Raw genomic sequence first — 21,707 nt, forward strand, 5'->3', positions numbered from 1 at the left:
CATGATCGAAACTAGATTTCATCGCCATCCGCGTCCAGCTGGCGGCGGCGGCGGCGGATGCTGATGCCAACCTCGTCCGGTCGGCGGCCCGCTCGAAGGAGGCCCCGAAGGAGGCCCCTGAGGAGGGAAATGATATGACCCTGGTGCTGGCGGCATTTGAGGCATATGTTGCTGACCCGGCGGGTAGTGTGGTGGAAAGTTCGGAGGGAAGTTGGGTAATGAAGGAGGCGGTGGTGGCGGCCATTGGCCGGGATAGTTTGGAGGCGGAGGGGGGAATGCGTTTGCGCTAGGAGGAAACGGCATCTGCGGAGGTGGCGGGTGATATCCCGGATGTTGGGCGTAGGGGTTTTGTTGATGTTTCTGTTGGGGGTGTTGATTCTGATGCTGGAGTTGGGGCTGGAGACTAGGGGCTGGAGCAGGCGAGTATGATTTCTCGCGTGACCTTGACTGCTGCGGAGTGCGTGAGCGGGAGCGAGAATAGCGCCGGCTGTCTCGCGGTGGTGTGCGGCTGCGTGAGCTCCGGTATCTGCTGTCGTCGCTGGAGTCACTGTAGCGTCTGCGTTTTGGTGGGCTGCGACTTCGGCTCTCGCTGCGTCGCGGGCTTCGTGCGTTTCGTTTTTTCATCTCGTTGCAGAATGACCGGGTCCAGCCGTAGTAGGTCTCGCCGTCAAGTATCTCTCCTGATATTACATCACGGATGACTGTTTGGCCTAGCTCGTCGACGTCCACGACTTCGTCACTTTTGACCTCGATTTCACTTTCACCAGGCGCGTAGATTCGATCTACATCTTCGAGAAAAGCCTTGAGCGCATTCACTAGCTTCCCATCGGCAGGACCAGCAAGAAACTGCAGCGGTTTGATCATATCTGGCCGGAGAGGCACACTCGAGTTGGGTACCATGTGCGGAATAAGGTTACCAGCCGGTAAATCGTAGTACGGAATAGAGGGGTCGCCATGGGTGGGCGGCATCACAAAAGGCCCATCTCTGAGCTTGCGATCCGGCTCCACGACCTCCGCGCTGGGAGTCGTCGAAGTCCTGACGGGTCCCGATACGGCCGAGTTGGCAACCACCTCCCGGAGCTTGCCCACATACTCCGCACTGAAATATCCATGTTCTTGCCATATATCCAACAGCTCATCCAGCCGCCTATGATGTTTTGGGTGTTTCTCTCGATCGTACGACGCAGCAGAGCTCAACAAATCCACAATATGCGGTTGTAGCGATCCACTCAGCCCCGAGAAAGCCGCAGTCGAAGACTCATGGTATTTCGTATGATGAAACAGGTCATTCAGCAGATACAGCATATGCAATCGCTTTCTCTTCGCGCTGGGCCGTGTCGGTTTTGTGTTGTTGCTGTTGTTGGCGTTGTCCTCCGCGAACGACCTCGACAGAGTCACCAGGTACTTCGCCAGAAGGCTGACCCGGTTAGATGAGGAGACAACATAACTGAGCAGCCATTGTTTGCAGGTCTATCGTGTCGGTGAGAAGCAGATTTAGTATTTCGTGATACCGGCGGGTGAGGACACGCAGATCAAACCTGGATGTTTGCGGATGAGCATTGCGACAGCGCCCTGTCGAGGGTGGTGTGCAGGGCTGTGATCTCGTCGCGGGAAATGGATGTAGGGTCTGGACGGAGGAGTCCAGCGGCTAGTGAAGCCTTTGCGATTGCGACTTCGTGGGAAGCCATTTTGTTGAGTTGTGATGATGAAGTGGGCAGCATCCCGAGCTGCGGACGAGGTTGAGCTCCGACGTCACGTGAGCCACGCCGCCCTATGTCGACGGAGTATGGGATATAATGTCGATGATGGTGAGTGTGTTGAATGATAAGCTGATGAAGGATCACCATCTCTATGTCTCTACAGAATTAAGGATTGTGTTTGCATAGAGTAACCCCAAAGATAACTCTCGAATATATACTTGAAGAAGGAATATGTACATAAAACAAAAAGTTTATCGCAGAGATAGAGACTAAGAGCAATTGATCGCAAACAGCGCTTGCTAACTCGAGAAGCACAGGTGAGATAAACAATGTAGATCGGATACTAGAGAACCCTGGTGGCATAGACCTCACGTTGTACCGGATGGGACAAAGGTGTTGGCGTAGTCGAAGGCGATGAGGGGCTCAACGTCGAGGTAGGCGAAGAAGTAGGCGGGCTTGAGGTCAGTGTCCTAGTAGTCATCGTAGATGACTTCGTAGTAGCGACTGTAGTCTTAGATGTTGTGCCCGGCAAAGGGACACTGCTGGATGGAGCACTTGTGCTTGACGAATCTCCGTCACCTCCCCAGGCGGTGCAGTACATCGGAATAGGAGCAGTAATAGACTGTCAAGCATTAGAGACATTACATTTACGCATAAAAGACTTACTGCGACGACAACCTCAGCCAATGGATCCTCGGGGTCGCTGGCCTTTGCAACAGCCGCGTTCAGGGCCACGCCAACTCTAGGAATAACTTTCACGCCGAAGTGGTCGCCTTCATTTGGACAAACTTCGCCAGATGCTGCTCTTGTTAGACCTGGTCTGACCTATACAACGTACACTCACTCGCTTGGCCCATCATGGCACCCCCAACGTACGGCTGAAGATTGACTCCTACCTCAAACCCTTGGCCTACAGCGGTTAGAACGTGTCATCATCATTTTTGAAATACGCACCAAGTGCCTCGGCTGAGAGTTCAACCGCAGCTTTGACATATAGCAAGGCTTCTCCGTACAAGCGCGCATCGACTGTGAAAGGCTTAGTCTCTACCTCCGGTGTCCACCCAGACGAAGCAATATCAGGATCTATAAGTTCGATTTCAAGTTCTGAATTATCTGGAATGGTGACGGTAACGCCTGCGTTAATACCGGCAGAACCCTGTAGTGGCCCTACTGAGTAGCCCAGACTGAAGGTGATCTGGGGACCAATTTCGAGGATACCACCAGGGATGGTGATGCCCCCAATGGGAATATTCCCAATCTCCCACTCATTATCGAGGTCGCCAGTAAGGTCGGCTTGAACGGCAAGTCTTGGAGTAAGAGTTGCTGCAACTCCGTTGGGCGAGAGAGATATCGAAGCGCCTTTGGGAACTCCGAGCTTAGTTTCAATGTGAAAGCCAAAATCAAAGGACCCCTCCACACCACAGTCGGCGCAGAACCATGTCAGCGCAAGCTTATCGACTGGAGTATTGAGCTGTCCGGCAGGAAATGGCAGAGGAAAGCTGAAGGGGAGAGTCAGAGATTTGTCAATGTCCCTTTGAGCTAGACCACTCGTTGGGACAGGCCGATAATTGCCAACAGTGAGCTCATAGTTCTGGAAGTCCTTCCAGGAAATCGTCCTACCCACAAGCTTTGCGGTGTTTGCCGCATCATCGAAAACGACGGTTGACGCAGAGAATGGGATCCTCGCCGAGTTCCAGCCACACTCGCCAGCACCTGCGACGACGACTAGCTTGTGTGGGTCGACATCGTTCAGCCACTGCCATGTGCTCTTGACATGGCTATACGCGTTCTCATTCTCTAGGCCTAGTGTCATGGTTCTGTTTGTGCATTGAAAATAACTCAGGAGATGCTTGAATGTCTCTAAAGAGACAACTGTCTCATCATCCCCAGGCAAATCAATTGTCAAGTTAGCTAGTGCTAGATGACCGTTTTGACTTCCTGTGAGGGGTTAGAATATCAACAAGGAACGCAATGGAAGACTCATACCACCCCAGTAGAATGATTCTCTGCCATGCAAGTCAAACAGGGAGGAATCAAAGTCCTCACTGTTCCTTGTGCGAAGGGTTGAGGGAACAACATCGGGGGCGGGTATCTCTTCAAACACCAAAGCGAGACCTATCTGGAAGAGGAGAAAGAGGAGAATAGCACTGACCCAGCTATGTAATATTCTTGCCATCTCGACGATCGTGATTGAGAAGGAGAGAAGCGTAGGTATGGTCCACAGGACGGATCCCATGGGGATATCGGCTCTTTATGTTCAGGAAATGCCCCCACAATCATCCCTGTATCTCTATGTAACGGATACATCCTAGGATAGACACCAAGACGACGACGATCGAAGCTCGGACTCTGGTGGGGTCTATGATAGAGGTGCTCGTATTCCTCCATGTCCTGTCATTTCCTAGCAGGAGACAGTCAAGCATCAATTAGATCCTCGCTTCGATCGTAATTATCTGCCGCCATCATATCTAGTTCTTGGTTGAACCGACCGTGTCACCAAATGGCCCGCAGGATCGGCCTGTCGGCCACTTGCTGAACATTGATCTCCATCTTAGAGAGCTCTCGTTGGCTTGACCTCGTAGAATACTTCTTCTCTGGGCGTCGATCAATTGAGCCCGTTTTCTCGGCATCTGTCAGGGGAGGATATAAATAGTAGGCCCTGGAGACTGGAGTAGTTTGTATAAAGGTCCCTCCTCTGGACCCTGGATTTTGTTACGTTGCGAAGATCATCGGCACCTCGTATTAGCTTCGTCACATCGTGTAGTAAACGAGAACAGACATTGATTTCCTCCGATCATCGATGTACACGAGGTCTAAATATAGGTAATCCGTGAGAAGAGAGGGCTTGAAGGACTGCTTCTCAAAGAACGAAGCCCCACGGTTTTGGAGCCCGAAACGGCAGCCCCAGTCTGAAACGGGCCCCATCGTGTTTGCATTTGTCGAGATCCATGGCCGATGTCGATCAAACTTCATAAGACCGATTTCCGAAGGGGGTCAAACCCAGCGAAGTCCCTTAACATCAGGCTATCACCGCTGGTCGGCGATAGGCGATAAACCCATACCAGCGGCATCCTTTGGATAAGCTGACAATGGAAGGCATTTTCATTCGTCGAAGCATCTGACCCCTGAAGCACAAGCTTGAGTGCAAGCTAGGATGAAGGCTGAAATCTCACACCATCCGTGCTGAACGGAAAGCTTTAGGCCCGCTATGGATGAAATCAATTGGACAGTCGGCGGGGTGGCATGATGGCTGCAGCGGATGTCCTTTCTTCCGCTTCCCCAAGGTATGGAGAAAGGAGGGCCAACCAGGCTGGAATCTCTGGAGTTGATGTTCCCGAGTCGCGTCATTTGAGTCCAAATATTGAGGAGTCAGCGTGATTTCTCAGCGCGGAATCGCCATTCTGTGAAGATACACGCCATCCTTTTGTGGTTCCTGGGTGAGGATGAGCCTAAGGGAGCCTAATCGCCCCGCAACCACTTGGTCGGCCGGGATGGCGTGAGAACATCCTCTCAATGCGCGTTCCTGATCCGTCTCTACTCGCACAGCAATCCATGGTTGTATGTGTGCGAAAGGAGTTTCGATTGACGACAAACTGTTTTCGAACCAAGCCGCCGTTGCATCGAGCTTGATAACGAAATAGATTGACGAGGATTACAGTAATGGGATTATTGTCTGCAGCAGACTAGCAGGAACTTAGGAAGTGGAGAAGCAGAGCAGGCCCCGCATGATTCGATCCCCACAGGGTCAGGTCAGTCGGCTCTATACAAAGACTCATGACATGATTGCTCTGCGTCCTATATATAACCTTGTCCAGACCCTGTCTCGTGTGCCTTTGTCTTCTACTTTTATCGTTCCTCAATCCCCGAACGCAGCGTTTTTCTTTTGAACCCTCACACAGCAAACTCTCACCGTCTGCACTCGAAAACATCTCGAATCGTATCCCCGAATCCGGTAACTACACTCTCCACAAACACCATGGCTACCATCCAGCTTGCCCGTCCGACAATCCGTCACTTTTCAGTCCACCGTCCTCAAGCAGCCACGCGCACATCTCGCTTTATAGCAACATCATGCCTCGTCTCTGCTGTCGTCCTGCCATTCGTCCCACCCGCGCTTGAAAGTTCACGAGAGAGGAACCTAGGATATCCCAACCACAGCAAGTGAGTCATCGCATCGAGTACTTGCAACTTCCATGGTTCTGCACTAATGGCCAATACTAGACCGCATCCTCCCCTCTGCTTTCATGCTCGTTGATGACCCTCAATATCCTTGAATATTGGAAATCGGAAATCGTTCCCGAACCCGATCCATGAGTCCCGATATCCGACGGCTCGCCTTCCCAGATAATTCACAACAAACCTCTTTATAATGCGATGGTCATGTGTTGGTCTTTACTTCATGGGCGTTTAGGAGCGGCATATACCTTGATCTATGTTGAACATAGACAATATGCATTCTCGATGGGAGCCGGAGTTGGTCGGCGTTTGATTGCGATTTAGTTTTTGCTTATCTACTCCTCGAGCCTTGGACTACCCATGTGGTGTGGGTCTAAGTTCACATTTTCGTTCATGGCCTCGTCAGTCAATATGGGGTGATGTGCACAAAAGAAGCTGACTGAGAACTTCTGAACCACACAAGCCCTTGCAGTGCCCGCCTGTGGTTGCCGACAACCATGGGGAGCGGCTAGAGCCTGCACTTACATAGTTACCTTACAGGCTTACACCAATGCAAACATTCTACAAAATTTACTCGCGTGCTCCATCTCCAGTATCTATATATCGACTAGACAGGCCTAGGCTCGTCCTTTCGGCCGAAGCTCGGATGATAACGGCAGCGACCCACACGAGTTACAGATAGAGCCGGGCGAAACCGTTTACTTCGGGGTAGCTGTCGCCAGGGCTCCCCGACTCGCACGGAACTGCAGCTGTAAAATTCTGAGAGACCAAGTTGTGTGGTAGCTGAGCAGTAGCCCAATATCCCATTGTGTAAAGACCACCCACAGAATAGCTACAAGAATAATATACAGTCATCTAGAAACCCAAACCAGTAGCCATCAATCACCTCCAACATAATCAACACCATTTATCAAGTCTCGCTCCCATCTACAACCGATTCCCAGGAGGCGGCCGAAACGGCCTCGAAGCCTCATACTTCCCCTTCTCAGCCACTCTATCCTGCTCAGTCTCCGGCTCATGGCGAGTCGCCGCCGGATCATGGCTCGCCTCCTCACTCGGCGACGCTACATCGTCCGAAGCATTCTGGAATCGGGCCTGGTTTGCGCGTCTGAAGGCTGGGTCGTCGGAGGGCGCACTGATCGGTTTGTTTAGGTTGGGGGTCTGGCGTCGGTCTTCGGCTTCCATTGCTGCTAGGTGGGCTTTGCGCTTGACTTCGGCTTCGAATCTTGTGGCTCGGTCGGCGTTGATGGATTTCTTTGCGAAGTAGTAGGCGCCGCCGCCGGCTGGGTTTGAGTCAGTGGATATTCGATGATGTTTTGTAAGGTGATTTTGGATCTGGAGATTGGAGGGTCTTACCAACGCAGAGAGTACCCCAGCCTATCCTGTATGCGTCGAGGCCATGTTAGTTGTTTCTTCGTGGTTGCTATCGGAGGGAGCTGGTGCTAAGGTTCGAGGTCGGCTCACCAAGTTGATCTGATCTGGAAAGATAGAGAGTAGCGGTCAGTTATCTTGACATACAGTTTTTGAGATCATCAAATCTTCTTCACTTACTGTGTTCATTGTGATATTTATTCTCAATTGTTGTAGAGAGCTGCAAATGAGACGAAGCTGGAAAATAAACTACGTCAATAATGCGAGCCGCTTTCCTCAGGCCGCCATTCCGATTTAGGCTGGGCTAATCCGGAAATGCTCTAGCCTCTCTGACACATGCTTCAAGCCTCAGGCGACAACGGATCATTTGTCTCGACCTCGATCACTTTCGCCTCTCATCTCAGCCTCATCGCTCGATCCGACACCAGCTGGCAGCGAGGCATCCTGAGCTGATTATCGGACCAGACTAGCGAGTCCTAGCGAGTACTGCCACACCGGAAAAGGAATGCTCGATTTCCCTTGAAGCTCGACTGGGCGCTGGTAGCCCGCTGAAGCGGAGCTCTCTTCGAACGGATTCCTGCATATAGACGATAGACTGCATAAGAAACAAATCTCCCAAACCCAGTTCCTCCATCATGCCGCCGCCCAAACGCAAGGCGACTGACAGTATGGCCTTCTCACTAGCCCTGGGGAGCTGACAGGCTGACCAGGATAGGTGGTCGGTCCAGTAGAGCGTCGAAGCGTCCAACGCCCGTACCGGATATCCAGGAAATCGACAGCGACGATGACTACTCGGAATACGAGCCGGATGCGAAGGAGGATAAGATAAAAGGTATGCGAGGCGGTATTTGAGGCTATCGATAGCTGACTTGTGAAGATATGGTCGACAAGTTCTCGCTCGAATCGTTCAGCAAAAAGTCCCAGAAGCAGGATCCGAACTTTGGCTACAAGGACTTCTCGTCGCTGCCGTTGAAACCGGACCATGTGAACAGGCCGCTATGGATCGATCCGTTGAAGGGCACGATTACCCTCGAGAGCTTCTCGCCGCTCGCTCCGCAAGCGCAAGACTTTCTTACTACGATCGCTGAACCGTTATCGCGTCCGACACATCTGCACGAATACCGGTTGACGGGGAATAGTTTGTATGCTGCTGTGTCAGTCGGCTTGCAGCCGCAGGATATTATCAACTTTCTGGACCGGTTAACGAAGACGCCGCTGCCCGATGCGATCAAATCGTTCATTATCGATTTTACAAAGTCGTATGGAAAGATCAAGGTGGTTTTGAAGCACAACAGATTCTTTGTGGAGAGTACCGATCCGTCTATGTTGCAGATGTTGCTCCAGGATGAAGTTATCGGGCCCCAGCGTGTGCAAGGCTCGGAGGGGATCATCCAGCAGGCAGCGCCGAAGATGGGTGGTCTAGTCATTCCTGGAACAAGGGACGCTGCGGGCGTCAAAGAGACGTCCGAACAAAAGCCGGTAGAAAATGGTACCGGCAACCGTACACAGGAGGATGATATCCTTCTCGCCATCCGTGACGATGACGACGACGAAGAGCAGGCGCAAGTGCACAGTTTCGAGATTCCAAATGAGGCGGTGGAACCGGTCAAGGCGCGTTGTCAAGCCATGGGTTGCCCTGCATTAGAGGAGTATGATTTTCGAAATGATGAAATCAATCCGACTCTAGATATCGACCTGAAGCCGAACGCGAGGATTCGAAGCTACCAGGAAAAGAGCTTGAGTAAGATGTTCGGTAACGGACGTGCGAAGAGTGGTATAATCGTCTTGCCTTGCGGTGCTGGAAAGACACTGGTTGGCATTACGGCTGCTTGCACTATCAAGAAAGGAACTATTATTCTCTGTACTAGTTCCATGTCCGTCGTGCAATGGAGGAATGAGTTCTTGCGGTGGTCAAACATTGACCCTGGAGATATTGCCGTCTTCACATCGGACAACAAGGAGAAATTCAGGCGGTCGACTGGTATTATCGTCTCGACATACTCAATGGTCTCACAAACACGAGCGCGGTCTCACGATGCGCAGAAGATGATGGACTGGATCCAGTCGCGAGAATGGGGTCTGATGATTCTCGACGAAGTCCACGTCGTGCCGGCGTCCATGTTCCGAAAGGTCACGTCCGCCATCGCCACTCAGAGCAAGCTCGGCCTGACTGCAACACTCCTCCGTGAAGACGACAAGATCAAGGATCTCAACTTCCTCATCGGCCCCAAGCTCTACGAAGCAAACTGGATGGAACTCGCCGAACAAGGCCACATTGCTAAGGTTCAATGCGCCGAAGTCTGGTGCCCCATGACCACAGAATTCTACACCGAATACATGCGCGAAAAATCCCGCAAAGCTGCTCTCCTTTACATCATGAACCCGCGCAAATTCCAAGCCTGCCAATTCCTCATCGACTACCACGAAAAGCGCGGCGACAAAGTCATCGTCTTCTCAGACAACGTCTACGCCCTCGAACGCTACGCCCTCAAGCTCAACAAAGCCTACATCTACGGCGGCACCCCTCAAAACGAACGCATGCGCATCCTCGAAAATTTCCAACACAACGAACAGGTCAACACAATCTTCCTCTCCAAAATCGGCGACACCTCCCTCGACCTCCCCGAAGCCACCTGCTTGATTCAAATCTCCTCCCACTACGGCTCCCGCCGTCAAGAAGCCCAACGCCTCGGCCGCATCCTGCGAGCCAAACGCCGAAACGACGAGGGCTTTAACGCCTTCTTCTACTCCCTCGTCTCAAAGGACACAGACGAGATGTTCTACTCCTCCAAGCGCCAGGCCTTCCTCGTCGACCAGGGCTACGCCTTTAAAGTCATCACCCACCTGCAAGGCATCGAGAACCTAAATGGCCTCGCCTACGCTACCCCCTCGGAACGCCGCGAACTTCTGCAGGAGGTCATGCTTCAGAACGAAACATCCGCAGAGGTCGAGAACGTCACGGACGATCTCTTCTCTGATCGCTCCGGTGGGCGAGCACGACCAAAGGGCGGCGTTAAGCGCAGCGCCGCGACGCTCTCCGGCCTTGCGGGTGGAGAAGACATGGCGTATATCGAGTATAATCGGAGTAGGAATAAACAACTCAAGGATAAAGGCCACCATCCGCTTTTCCGGAAGATGGAGCGCGATCGTCTGAAGAGGAAGAAGGAAATGGAGGATTTCTCGAAGTAGATTGCTGCTGCTGCGGGTTATATACAAGTCTAGTTAGTCCGTTGCGTGGATTATATGCAATAAATTGGATTGCTATCTGGATAATTAGCATAGTTCATTTAATATAATTATGCCTCTTTCTGACCGAACTACCCAAGTAGGTGAGAATTCGTAACATATCATCTCCATGTGCACTAGGAGATTGAGAGAAATCGACCTGAACTGATCAAAACACCACGCTTTGAGCCTCAACTAACCATCCACCGCACTTGCACAATCCGGTTCATGATTTCCGGCTTGGACATTGGGTATCTATTGAATGACTATGTACATTGGATTGAGAAAGATTGTTCCCGTACCTAAACAACAACCCCGATCCCAACGCCTACCCCCCAGAACTATCAGAAAGAAAGCATCCCGTCCATATCAGACCAGATCTCCTGTCTCGAAATAGGTACAAGTGACCAACCCCGTCCTATCCCTCTTATAGCCTTTATCTGGGATAACAACAAGCTCGTCCCCGAGGGGGACACCATCCTGCGGCCTATCCATTAGATGCACAGCACAAGGGATATACGGTGCCCATGCGGGGCGGATACTCATCAGTGGATCCTGCGCCATCGGGCAGGAGAAATCCGGGTGTGACTGGAAGTAGGTATCCGCGTCTTTAATGCCCAGGCTCCGGCGTAGGGACAGGGATAGGGAATCACCGTTGTCCGACTGAGCGGCGGTGTTGAATCTCATGGTGCTGCGCGGAAAGCGGCATCCTGTACGTATTCTGGAAGTTGAAGCCTCACACCAAGATGCAGGGCCCTCGATGGATTGAATGAGGGTATCGTGGGGGCCGACGTAGTCTTTGATCGGGCCTATGTTTGGTGCCGAGCCTGCTCCTGTCCCTGTTCCTGTCCCTGTCCCTGTCCCTGCTCCTGCTCTAGCCACTGTGAGAGTCTGGTCCATGTTGCAGCGGTGACGGCGCTCCCAACACGAATTAGATTAACAACTTTGTGATACGGGACAGCTGACCGGGTCTCATTATTTTTCTGCCTATCATCTTGCCCCTTTATGGGTTGGAATGGGAAAGCTACCGTAGTCCCCCTCACGGCATCAGCTTTGATGACAGCACCTCTGTCATCAACTTCCGTGCCTGGGTATTCAATCTACGGCTCGAAATCGTCCATGTCTATGACGACGAATTCTTTGAGATGAGGGAATCGGTTGGAGGTATACAGGGCGCGTGCATCAGCGGAGAGAGCCAGGCGTTTCTGCTTATCGTGGATGTCAACTTCTCGGAGGCCCTGCGGGGTGTTGATCTGAATGGTTCTCCAGAAGTGGGCACAGTGTTCTAGAGAGATCGAGAATGTTTGTAGTGGAAATGGCTGGTCTCGGTCTTGGACCCTTTGCGTAAATTCCCAGATGAAATTTGGGCATTGCCCAGGGAGTTTGAGCCGGAGATGATGAAGAACTGGGAGCAGGGCTTGAATGCTAGAGCAAAGTGGGGAGCATTCGGATCCAAAATACGCGGCGCTGCTGTTGATCGGTTCTTCGGTAGGTACGGCTAGCTCTAGGCTTCTGAGTGTGCCTGGGAGGGCGTATAGTATGTTGGCGACGAGGAATCGGTTTAGATCAACGTCGCGGCAACTGTGACTCGAATATGTTTTGGGCTCTGAGAACATGGAAAACGTTGTGAGGGATGGCATTGTGGTTATGACGGCTTTCAGGTCCTGGAGGATCTTGTTGTCTGCTTGCTTGTTGCTGCTGATGGGTTGGTAGTCCGGCACATGAACTGTCAGAGATTGAGTTCTGTGAGAGATTGGGTCTTGGTATCCTATCTGCAAGCTGCTAAAGGTGTCGAGGAGCTTGGGCACGCGGGTGAAGTGGACTGAAATGTATTGGTAGATGATGGGCATGGCAGAGTAACAGAGCCGCTTGGAAGCGCGGAGCCACGGGATGGGGTTTTCGTGTTGACAGTGGGAGAAGATGAGAACAAGAAGCTCATCTGGAAGGTCGAGGAGGCCTGCCATGGTGCTGCCTCTGGAGTGTTGTGGGAGTGGGAAGAAGAGTGAAAAGTATACCTTCATGTCACCTGATCCTTGATAAGATCACTTTCATCATTAAGAAAGAGAATGTTTCCCTGTTTCATGTACCGCACTCAGCATCTCTATTTGGACTCATCTTTTCGTCCAATCTGCTCGGCAACCTGCTCTTTCCTACTCCACAGGCAGCCTGGAAATGGGTTAACCAGACTTCTAGGCCGAATAGGTCTATATGGAGGCTCTGGACGTTGCTTCAATTACTGCTCTTGCTCTCGGTGGTGAGGGCATGATAGTTTTGTGATTTGCGAGGCTGGCAAGATAGAGACAGTTTCGTTCCCAGAGCTTCAATACTTGACTCATGTCTTCCACAGACCAGAGATTTAACTGACTTCATCGTGAGTTGTGAGCACTGTATTATAGATACCTGAGAAGAAGACTGACAGGGTTTTCACAGCATCTTCCAAGTCTTGATCAGTGCGTAAAAGAGAAGAAGCCCTTGGCAATACACGAAATTTATCAGCCTGTTGAGACACACTGTCTACGCACCAAGAGACTGGTCGGAGTGAGTCCGTGTTGCCCAATGATATAGATCACTGGTAACCAAGCATCGTGCCCCATGGGATTGCGCTGTCATCTGAATCTCCCACAACTCGAGGACCAAAAGAAGAAGTTTATCATTGAGAATGATATACGCCTTGTGCCGCTGTTGACGTTGCTATATCTCCTAGCAGATTGAAACCGGATCCTCAAGAATACGATACCAAAACTCGGATTATGCTCGCTCATGCTTAGAGCTCTCCTAGTCCAATATTGGGTTTGCAGCCTCAAACAGCCATAGAGTCCTCTCAACAAATGACAAACCGGATTAGGTCCCGAGAGTCAACCCCATATTTAGGCCTGTCCTACAGGAGCTCTCCCAATATGTCCCTATCCATGCACGGCCTCCACCAACCCAGCAGGATCTTGCCGAAAATGACACTAGATTCTAATGTCCTCTTTTGTCCTGCATCAGGCATACCGGCTTGGATGGAAATCCAGTTAGGTTGGGGTACGCCGAGTTAAACATCTCCCGAAGCCAGGAGTTAGGGCTTAAAGCTAGAGCCACCGAACCCGATGTCTTTGGATAAAGACCCTCGACATCCGCGGTATCATCGCTTGCTCATGAAAACTGCCGCAAGTGGCAAGTACTTCCCGTTTACGAACCTTCGTCAGGCATAATCCTCCGCCACTGCTCAGACTTCGGCCACCAGGTTCTCATCGACGCCATCTCCACGGCAAATAAGGTAATCGAGAATTCTGGGCGTCAGAAATAGCAAAAGAAAGAAGAGAGCTGCTGAGGAGGTAGTACGGGCTTATTCTCGAGGGTCTTGATGACTGTCCGTCTCCTCCCTCACTTTACCCATCTAGCCCTAAATATCGAATAGTCCTCCGCCAGTCATAGCCACAAAACACACTAACAACCCAAGGAACAGTAGCAGCAATTACTCCCGCTCGAAAACAGAGAGTTTCTACCTTAAGCTGCCTCCGAAGTGAAAATGGCCGCCTCCTACGTCTCCTGGTTCGCAGCAGAAGCAACCCGCTTCGACGGCTCAACCATCTATCCTCATTCAAAAACACAACCGTGCTCGCCTTCCACGAACCCCTCAATATCTGCACCGTATTAACTAACCCTCAGAAGCCCCCCACAATCATGGCAACGCTCAGAATTGTTGTTCAGAGTGTGAGGGGGCTTACAATTTGGGGCTTAAGATGACGGCTTAGGAGCAGCGCTGAGTGCTTGAGATTCAATGTGAGCTAAGTATCCAGAGTCTCGACGAAGCAAAAGGCTTGATTCTTTGTGATCAGCTCTATCCAAATCCAGTTCGAGGACCAGCAGGCACTCAGTACCTTCCACGCAGGCCGCTATGAATTCTGCGGGTGAAGAGTTTCCACCATCAGTTTCATGAAATTCGCCCCCCTCCCCCCTTTTACCCTACAGGTGAAGCTCCTTAGAGGCTTAACGAGGTCTAGATTGCTAAATCAGCAGAATAAAATTTCAAAGAGAACCCTTCGCTCATCTGTGGATCCTACCAGAGACTGGACGCGCTGAGTTAGGGCTAGGTTGACACTCGACCATTCCATCCCGCCGTGACTTGAACACACGAGCTTCTGGGGTGGCGAGAGTAGATAGAGGTATTCAACATGATCTATCATGTAGATGTAAATGTTACTGTCACCTTTAGTTCACAACTGCAAGCGCACCAGTTCCAGGGTCTCCGCTTAGTGCGTATTGCTGTGGCTCTCGCTGCCCGGGCATTATATGCTATATGAACAGTGGAGAGTTGTAATGAGTCTTCCAGACCCTTTCGTTTCCAAATTAACTCCACAACGGCGGCTGGCTTCTATTAGTACAAGGAATATCAAGTTTCCAGGATCTGCACACTGTGCTTGTCTATCGTATGACCGCTGAAATGGTGGGTATCGGACTTGAAGAAGAAAAGCCTTCAGGCCCAGCCAACGTGTCATTATTTTTAACTAAAACGCACCCCTAGTCTCTTCAGTCAAAATGAAGAAACTAGCCCTTTAGTCTGCCAAGGCCGTTATAATCGTGGTGGAAGTTAGTGCTTTCATTGGCTATTCCGAGGGCCTGATACTATTAAGCTACTAGCAGGATGCAACGTGTCCTGCGGTTGAAGACAGGCTAAATGGATGAGTGCTGCCCTACCTAGGTAAAGTGCAAGTGTTGTAGATTAGGGCTCAGCGCCCGGTCTTCTTTTTCCTTCTCCAAGTGGGCCCCGGGGGCTTTCGCCGATATCAGCTCGAAGCTGAGCTCTTGCATGTTACCTAGTAGATTAAACGTACACTATTTCGCCTCTTGGCCTTGCCCTACCTCAGCCGCTATCTATTTCTCAGCTTTTCAACAGCCTTTCGCGCCTAGGCGTTTGGTTTATAAACGTCACATTGCATTCACAATGTCAGTCTTCGACAACTGCAGCTACTCTACTACTCAGGTCTAGAAAATGCTGTATAGCCAGGTCATCGTCACAATCGCAGCCCTATCAGGGACTGCCGCGGCCGCCTGTACAAACCCAGCTATCCGCAAGGAATGGCGCGAGCTCTCGACAGAAGAACGAACGAGTTACACCAATGCAGTCAATTGTCTCACGATAAAACCCTCCCAGATTGGCCTAGAAACGACCCGCTACGATGACTTTGCTTATGCGCATAGCATGCTTAACAATGAGAGTAAGAAGCGTCACCCATACCGGGCCCTATGCCTCGCTAGCCGCTGACGAGGAACTCCAGTCCACAACGTCGCCTCGTTTCTCCCCTGGCACCGTCTCTTTGTGCAGGTCTACGAAGACGCCCTCAAAGAGTGCGGATATACCGGTTCTGCTACGTTCGTTCCCCGCTCTACCCCTTCTTCCACAATAGATCAGCACCAATAATCCATCCAGATACTGGGACTGGACCCTCGACGCCCACGACGTCCCCAACTCCCCCATCTGGTCCGCCACCACAGGCCTCGGCGGCAACGGGGACCCGAACCACACTGAGCTCTCCGAGGGCTACATCATCAACTGTGTCTCTGACGGACCATTTAAAAACCTCCGTCCAGCTTACCTACCCAGCGGATACAGCCTGCATTGCCTCTACCGCACCTTCAACAACGGCACCTCGCAAGTAGGCAACATGCTCGGCCACGCATACACCCCCGAAGCCGTGCAGAACGTCATGAGTGAAGAAACCTACGATCAGTTTCGAGTCCGTCTTGAGGTTAGGCCGCATGGCGCTGTGCATTCTGCTGTTGCGGGGGAAATGATGCCTTCTACTAGTCCGAATGGTGTGTTTTTCCCTTTTCTCCCTTCTCTTTCTTCATCTGTTGTAGTTATTTGGGCAATGCTGACTCCATTAGACCCCCTCTTCTTCCTCCACCATACACAGGTCGACCGCCTCTGGTGGCTCTGGCAGGAAGAGGATCCGGAGGATCGCTACGCGGATTACGCGGGGTATAAGACGCAGCTTCAGCCTGGGGGGCCGACGCCGCAGCAGGCGACGCTGGATGATCGTATGCCAATGTGGGGGCTTGCGGCGGATTTGAGGGTTAGGGAGGTGATGCGAACAGAGACGGAGGTTCTTTGTTATCGATACTAGCGAGTTTCTTATCTGGTATAGATTGTAGAGGGATATACTCTGATACACTGGGAGGAGGGAGGGTTCTATAGTTTTGAAAGTGGACTAGGGCTACCAACGTCATACCTCAGACCAAGACCGGTCACGTGGTGATTGTGGGAGGGTGGGGCGATAAGTGCATCCACCCTTCCCCAACAGCTTTCCAGAAGATTCAAAGCTCTCATCAGCAACTCTCTTCAGGTCCATCACTCACTTAATCACTAAATCACTCCATCACTACTCGTTCAATCCCTACTCTCCAAGAATTCCATACCACCAACTCACCATGGCCGGCGAGGAGGAAGACCCCCGCCGCAAGCAATCTCCTTCCTCGCCTGGGTCCCAACAATGGCCCGACGAGGAGAATCCGCTGCAGAAGCTATCCCGATATGCCGACGAACAGATCGCAGCCATGCTACACTCAGTCATGGGCATCCCCAGTTCAATGGTCCCGCCGCAGTCCGATCGTTGGGCCGTTTTCGAAGACGAACGAAACTACCGAGACGCGCAACGCCGTCAACGCCAGAACTATAATGAAAACGGGAGCGATCACGGCGAGACTTCCTCGAGCCCTGAGTTGTCGCCATCGCCCAGGAGTAACTACCAAGCAGCTTCCTCCGGAATATTCATACCCGGGCCAGAAAACACCACCGCGATGGAAATGTTCGACTCGTTGTTCAATCGCCTTTGGTTCGACCCCAACTTCTTCCATCCCTACAGCCGTTCTCCATTCGCCAACCTGCTGAGCGCTGATTCCACCGCTTGGCCCCTCAACTACATCTTATTCTCTCAGTATTCGCCGTTACAGCTGGAGCATCAGGCGCGTCGTCGAGCCCAGTACGGGCAAGGTGCTTTTTCATCTCTTAAGACTTCCATGAGTTTGTCCTCCGAACCCGAACCCGCGGAACCAAAGTGGCGCGAAGCCTTTGAAGACCTCCTCCGTCTCGAGAACGGCGAACAAATGCTCGACCGCGAACGCAACGCAGTCGCCAAACCGGAATCCGGAAAGGAGTGGTTACAGAACCTGATCAATCGCGGTAGCTTGGGAAATAACTGGAAGTTTGTTCCAGGATCGAATAACCAGCCATGGTCTGCCATTTCTTTAGCGCATTCGAACCGTACCAACGGTGATGCTCGATTATTTCCCGAGTCGGAGGAGCAGGGTGCGATATCCGGGCAAATGACCGAGTTGGATCTGTACGAGCGTTTTATTGCGGATATCGAAGCGCGCGAGCGAGAGTTCAACACATCCCATCACAGCCCTCTTCTGCGCTTCCTTCTAGAGGCTCGACGCCGTCGGAATGGCGCTCATCCCCCCAATAAAGACCATAACGATGACGATACAGAGAGCTGGCTAGAGCTCGTCTCTGGCGGAAACAAACGCTCTGTTCCTGATTCCGTCGAACCCCAAGACGCCGCGGTGTCCTCAGCTACACCTCCCACCGAAAACGCCTACGTGATCTCGACCCAAGTCAGCACCGAGCGTATCCGCCTTCCTGATGGGTCCATCCAGACGAAAACCGTCAAAACCAAGCGTTTCGCGGACGGCCGTGAGGAGACCAACGAGTCAACCGAGACGGTCAATCCGCCTCAACGGGACCAGAACTCCCCCAACCAGGGTTCTACACCTGACCAAAAGGCAAATGGCTGGTTTTGGAGAGACTAGACTGTCAAGAATGTCTGGGTAATGTCTTATATCTATTATCATTAGTTAGCTTGTGGAAACTTGGATGGAGTAAAGCCGTTCTTAGCGTTGGGTGCGGAGTTGGAAATTTGGATCTATCATCTGTCTTTACTGAAGTCTATCTATTGCATTGTCATACTGTGACTTCTAGGTCTCATTTTACTGTTTCAGATCTGGCCTGTCTGAAATCGAACCACAGTGCTCTTCGATAATCAAGCCCGTGTATACGTCCACTAACTTACATCAGCCTTATATAGAAAGATCATAATATGGCAAGACGTAGTCGGGACTTTCTACCACATCCTTTCTCATAAAAGAAAATCTGCAAGTTCAACGAGTCCACTTTCTATCCTATCTTATGATTGTGGAAACTGAGAAAGCATCTAAGATCCTAATTAATCCGCCTTCACACTCTTCTTCTGCGCCTTTCCGGCCGTCCACCCTTTCTCTTCCCAGTACTTGACACTTTCCTCCATCTTCTTGTAAGCCCAGGTAAACGAGGGATCTGAAGGTAGTAAGAGCCACACATTAGCATACCAGCACAAATCGAAACTGAACTCAAGTCCAGATGGAATAAAGGAAGGGGAAGAAGAAAAAACTCACAAAGAAACTGCCTCAAATCATGCCTATTGTCATCCGGGCTATACTGCTCCGCGTGGTAACTCGGCGTGATAACCGTCATCTTATGGCGATTGATCGCATAATTATAGAAGAAGTGTCGTGTTTTCTCGTAGATCTCTCGCGGGCTATACTCGTTGCCCCATAGGTGCAGCAGCTTCTCGTACATGGACCAGGGGCCGAGTTTGGAGACTTTGCGCAGGTAGCCGAAGGTGCCGAGTTCGGCGTAGGTGACGCCCATGTCGGCTTCGTCGGACTGCACGTAGGTGGCGGTTATGGGTTCGAGTTCGGCGGTGGGGGTGGCGTTGAGGAAGGAGGTTAGGATGGGCATGGAGAAGGAGGTGGAGGAGTGGGCGATGAATTTTTTGAGGTCGACTTTGGAAATGGAGCCGATGGGGTTGAGCTAGTTTTATTAGACTTTGGTGTGTTGGGAGGGGGGGGAGGGAGTGAGGGGGTTGGTTTTGGGCTTACGTCTGCACTGCTGGCGTCGTATTTTGTGAGGTAACCTCGGAGACTGGGGTATGTTAGCTTTGTTCGGGTGGAATGGAGTTTGGCGGTTTATTATCTAGGTGCTGATGTATAGACATACCACTCTAGACCTTGTTAGTACGGATCAATAGATAAAGGTTTGAGTTGGGTACATACCATCAACGTTAGACGAAGCTAGAACAAGGAGTCCACCTCCTCCTGGGCGCTGGCGAACTGTAGGTAATAGTGATGCAAAGAGATAAGACAACACCATTCTCAGTCGAGCCTGAATGTTCTGCAACGCCTGGTTCTCTGCCCGAGTACCACCATGGACTTTGAACTTGGGCTGGAAGTTTGTTACAACGGTGAAAAGGTTCGTGAGCGCAGTTACTACTGTGTCAAAGTTAAAGTCGATATGGTATGATCCGATCTCGGTAGCAAGCTCCTTAGCTCTGTCCCTTGTCTCCTTGCTGGAGTTCTGAGTGCCCATGAAACTGGTGTGGAAGATGCGACTGAGAGTGTCAGTATGAGTGTATAGGCAGAACAAGAGCAGATGGTGCTTACTTGCAGATTTCTTGGCTAGTAGATGGGAGCCAGGACGAGCCTTCTGGTTCTGCGCACAGTCTGCGAACATCCTTGATGACCTGATCATTTCCTTGCCCAACAGCTTTGATAACCTCCCTGCACATGGAATGTACAATAACCGCGGTAGCACAGCTATCAATTCCACCACTCAAAGGAAGAAAGTATCCCGCAGCACCGCTTCTACGGAGATAGTCCCATAGCCAACAAGCAGGACCGAGTGCAATTTCCTCTTCTGGAACGTGATAGCGTGGCTGAAGATACTCTGATGGAGCAAGTCCTGGGTCGGCGTCTTCATCTGAGCGAGACAATCGGATATCGAGATCAAGCCGAACGAAGGGCGTTTGCTTGCTAGCCTGCATATTTCTGCTGGCACTTGAGCGGTACGTCCGGACCTGGTACTGTTAGTAGTTTTCTCCCACGCCAGCTACGTTGAGACATACCTCCTCAATGTCAACAGTAGCTGTGACCACCTCGACATCGTTCAGAGAAAATTGTGATCCTTGAGCTACAATGTTTCCGTTGATGACAATCATAGCACATCCATCATAGTAGAGACGGTCGCCATCGCAGCCTTGCTGGTTTGCATATAAGTAGATACCACCGCTCTACAAAATGTTAGTATCTGCCACAATGGCTGTTTTGGACTTAACGCACCAGTCTTGTAGCCTGCGTAATGAGGTTGATTCGTGTATCGAGTTTCTTCAGCTCATGATGACTACCGGAGGAGTTTGAAATGATCTCAACACCTGCAAGACCGTACGGAATATGAGGTCTATAGGTGGCGTCAGTATTGAGCCCAAAGTGATGTATCGGGCAGCATACCCATTGGGAGTAAAAAGCTCCTCGCAAGTCTCTAGACCCAAGCATGTATCCCTCGTGCTGATGACCGCGTCGCCAAAAGGAACCTTGTATTGTCCAGTGATCTTTCCAACAATCGATTCCAAGTAATAGTCTTCGACTTCCTGGGGCCGCTGCCACGGAGTGAAATGCCGCATTTCTCGGTAGTTTCCATCTAAAGATTTGATTGTTAGCACAAGTTCAAATGGTCCGCGGTGTAAGGGCAAAAAAGGGTAGGAGTCACAAACCGTTAGCAAGCCACATTTTAGGTCGAATCAAGATGATCTTTCGGTTATGAAAGATAACACTAAAACAGTGTCAGTCCAGATACCCCAGATTAAGTGTATCGGGCAGGTGTAGAACTGACCGACAGTTATACCGAACGTTCCGATGGCGCACAGGCATGCCGACATCAACCACGATATCTTGACAGTCCGGGTGATCAACGATACGAGCTAACATTTCCCACGAGTGCAGGAATGTATCGCCCTCCATAAATGCATCCAGCGCACCATATCCTATCTAGGTATCAATACCACGTCCAAAGATTGTTTGCGAAGACGATCGTACCGCTAATCTCAAGTTCCGGACCGACTCGGAGTGTGGCACCAGCAGCTTTAGCTTGACGAATACTCTCGATAATCCGCTCGGCATTGCCCTCCCAGTCGAGCGCCCACTGGTTGAGAGAGCTTGTCACACGTTAGCTTGATGTGAGCACGAGATCAAATGCAGGTACGCACCATGTTGCGAGAGTAACAAGTCGGCCCATGTTGGATCACCGGAAGCAGACCAAGTACGATCCAATTGAGACTCTGAGCTACAGAAGACGATCTCCAGGTATTCGTCAAAGCCAAATAGTATGAGCAAACGGCGCTTGAAAGACCACGGATTTGGAGACGTTCCGAATCGGCTGCA

At 51.2% G+C, this 21,707-nt stretch overlaps 8 protein-coding genes across 8 annotated transcripts; 4 read left to right on the plus strand and 4 right to left on the minus strand.

The window, feature by feature from the left end:
- Nucleotides 1–18: 18 nt before the first annotated feature.
- Nucleotides 19–1,688, minus strand: BJY04DRAFT_213787 (RNA polymerase II-binding domain-containing protein; the record flags this gene model as incomplete). Its single annotated transcript, XM_073715027.1, has 2 exons — nucleotides 19–1,470; nucleotides 1,539–1,688. The coding sequence occupies 2 exons, from the start codon at nucleotides 1,686–1,688 to the stop codon at nucleotides 19–21; spliced, it is 1,602 nt and encodes a 533-aa protein (XP_073576070.1).
- A 380-nt stretch (nucleotides 1,689–2,068) lies between these two features.
- On the minus strand, nucleotides 2,069–3,876 carry BJY04DRAFT_213788 (uncharacterized protein; the record flags this gene model as incomplete). The annotated part of the gene is made up of 6 exons (XM_073715028.1): nucleotides 2,069–2,170; nucleotides 2,239–2,322; nucleotides 2,367–2,500; nucleotides 2,545–2,610; nucleotides 2,655–3,638; nucleotides 3,687–3,876. 6 exons carry the CDS (start codon nucleotides 3,874–3,876, stop codon nucleotides 2,069–2,071), a joined length of 1,560 nt encoding a protein of 519 aa, XP_073576071.1.
- Nucleotides 3,877–6,566: 2,690 nt separating this feature from the next.
- Nucleotides 6,567–7,468, minus strand: BJY04DRAFT_178758 (uncharacterized protein). The gene is made up of 4 exons (XM_073709786.1): nucleotides 7,428–7,468; nucleotides 7,341–7,354; nucleotides 7,233–7,258; nucleotides 6,567–7,159 (listed from the first exon to the last, which is right to left on the minus strand). The coding sequence occupies exons 1-4, from the start codon at nucleotides 7,434–7,436 to the stop codon at nucleotides 6,804–6,806; spliced, it is 405 nt and encodes a 134-aa protein (XP_073576072.1). The 5' UTR covers nucleotides 7,437–7,468; the 3' UTR covers nucleotides 6,567–6,803.
- Nucleotides 7,469–7,644: 176 nt separating this feature from the next.
- On the plus strand, nucleotides 7,645–10,559 carry BJY04DRAFT_178760 (TFIIH/NER complex ATPase/helicase subunit SSL2). Its single transcript, XM_073709787.1, has 3 exons — nucleotides 7,645–7,913; nucleotides 7,963–8,079; nucleotides 8,125–10,559. Exons 1-3 carry the CDS (start codon nucleotides 7,883–7,885, stop codon nucleotides 10,434–10,436), a joined length of 2,460 nt encoding a protein of 819 aa, XP_073576073.1. The 5' UTR covers nucleotides 7,645–7,882; the 3' UTR covers nucleotides 10,437–10,559.
- A 1,058-nt stretch (nucleotides 10,560–11,617) lies between these two features.
- BJY04DRAFT_178764 (uncharacterized protein) lies at nucleotides 11,618–12,164 on the plus strand. Its single transcript, XM_073709788.1, has one exon. The coding sequence runs from the start codon at nucleotides 11,895–11,897 to the stop codon at nucleotides 12,057–12,059; it is 165 nt and encodes a 54-aa protein (XP_073576074.1). The 5' UTR covers nucleotides 11,618–11,894; the 3' UTR covers nucleotides 12,060–12,164.
- A 3,283-nt stretch (nucleotides 12,165–15,447) lies between these two features.
- On the plus strand, nucleotides 15,448–16,582 carry BJY04DRAFT_213793 (tyrosinase family protein; the record flags this gene model as incomplete). Its single annotated transcript, XM_073715029.1, has 4 exons — nucleotides 15,448–15,673; nucleotides 15,734–15,827; nucleotides 15,886–16,271; nucleotides 16,344–16,582. The coding sequence occupies 4 exons, from the start codon at nucleotides 15,448–15,450 to the stop codon at nucleotides 16,580–16,582; spliced, it is 945 nt and encodes a 314-aa protein (XP_073576075.1).
- A 195-nt stretch (nucleotides 16,583–16,777) lies between these two features.
- Nucleotides 16,778–18,581, plus strand: BJY04DRAFT_178766 (uncharacterized protein). Its single transcript, XM_073709789.1, has one exon. The coding sequence runs from the start codon at nucleotides 16,887–16,889 to the stop codon at nucleotides 18,264–18,266; it is 1,380 nt and encodes a 459-aa protein (XP_073576076.1). The 5' UTR covers nucleotides 16,778–16,886; the 3' UTR covers nucleotides 18,267–18,581.
- A 24-nt stretch (nucleotides 18,582–18,605) lies between these two features.
- Nucleotides 18,606–21,706, minus strand: BJY04DRAFT_178768 (glutamine-dependent NAD(+) synthetase). Its single transcript, XM_073709790.1, has 12 exons — nucleotides 21,533–21,706; nucleotides 21,363–21,481; nucleotides 21,160–21,310; nucleotides 21,041–21,099; nucleotides 20,778–20,967; nucleotides 20,610–20,727; nucleotides 20,396–20,560; nucleotides 19,935–20,347; nucleotides 19,548–19,882; nucleotides 19,374–19,417; nucleotides 18,888–19,305; nucleotides 18,606–18,789 (listed from the first exon to the last, which is right to left on the minus strand). The coding sequence occupies exons 1-12, from the start codon at nucleotides 21,559–21,561 to the stop codon at nucleotides 18,680–18,682; spliced, it is 2,151 nt and encodes a 716-aa protein (XP_073576077.1). The 5' UTR covers nucleotides 21,562–21,706; the 3' UTR covers nucleotides 18,606–18,679.
- Nucleotide 21,707: the final 1 nt, after the last annotated feature.

This window comes from Aspergillus karnatakaensis (genome assembly GCF_047715665.1).
Source record: "Aspergillus karnatakaensis strain CBS 102800 unplaced genomic scaffold BJY04scaffold_4, whole genome shotgun sequence".
Lineage (NCBI taxonomy): Eukaryota > Fungi > Ascomycota > Eurotiomycetes > Eurotiales > Aspergillaceae > Aspergillus > Aspergillus karnatakaensis.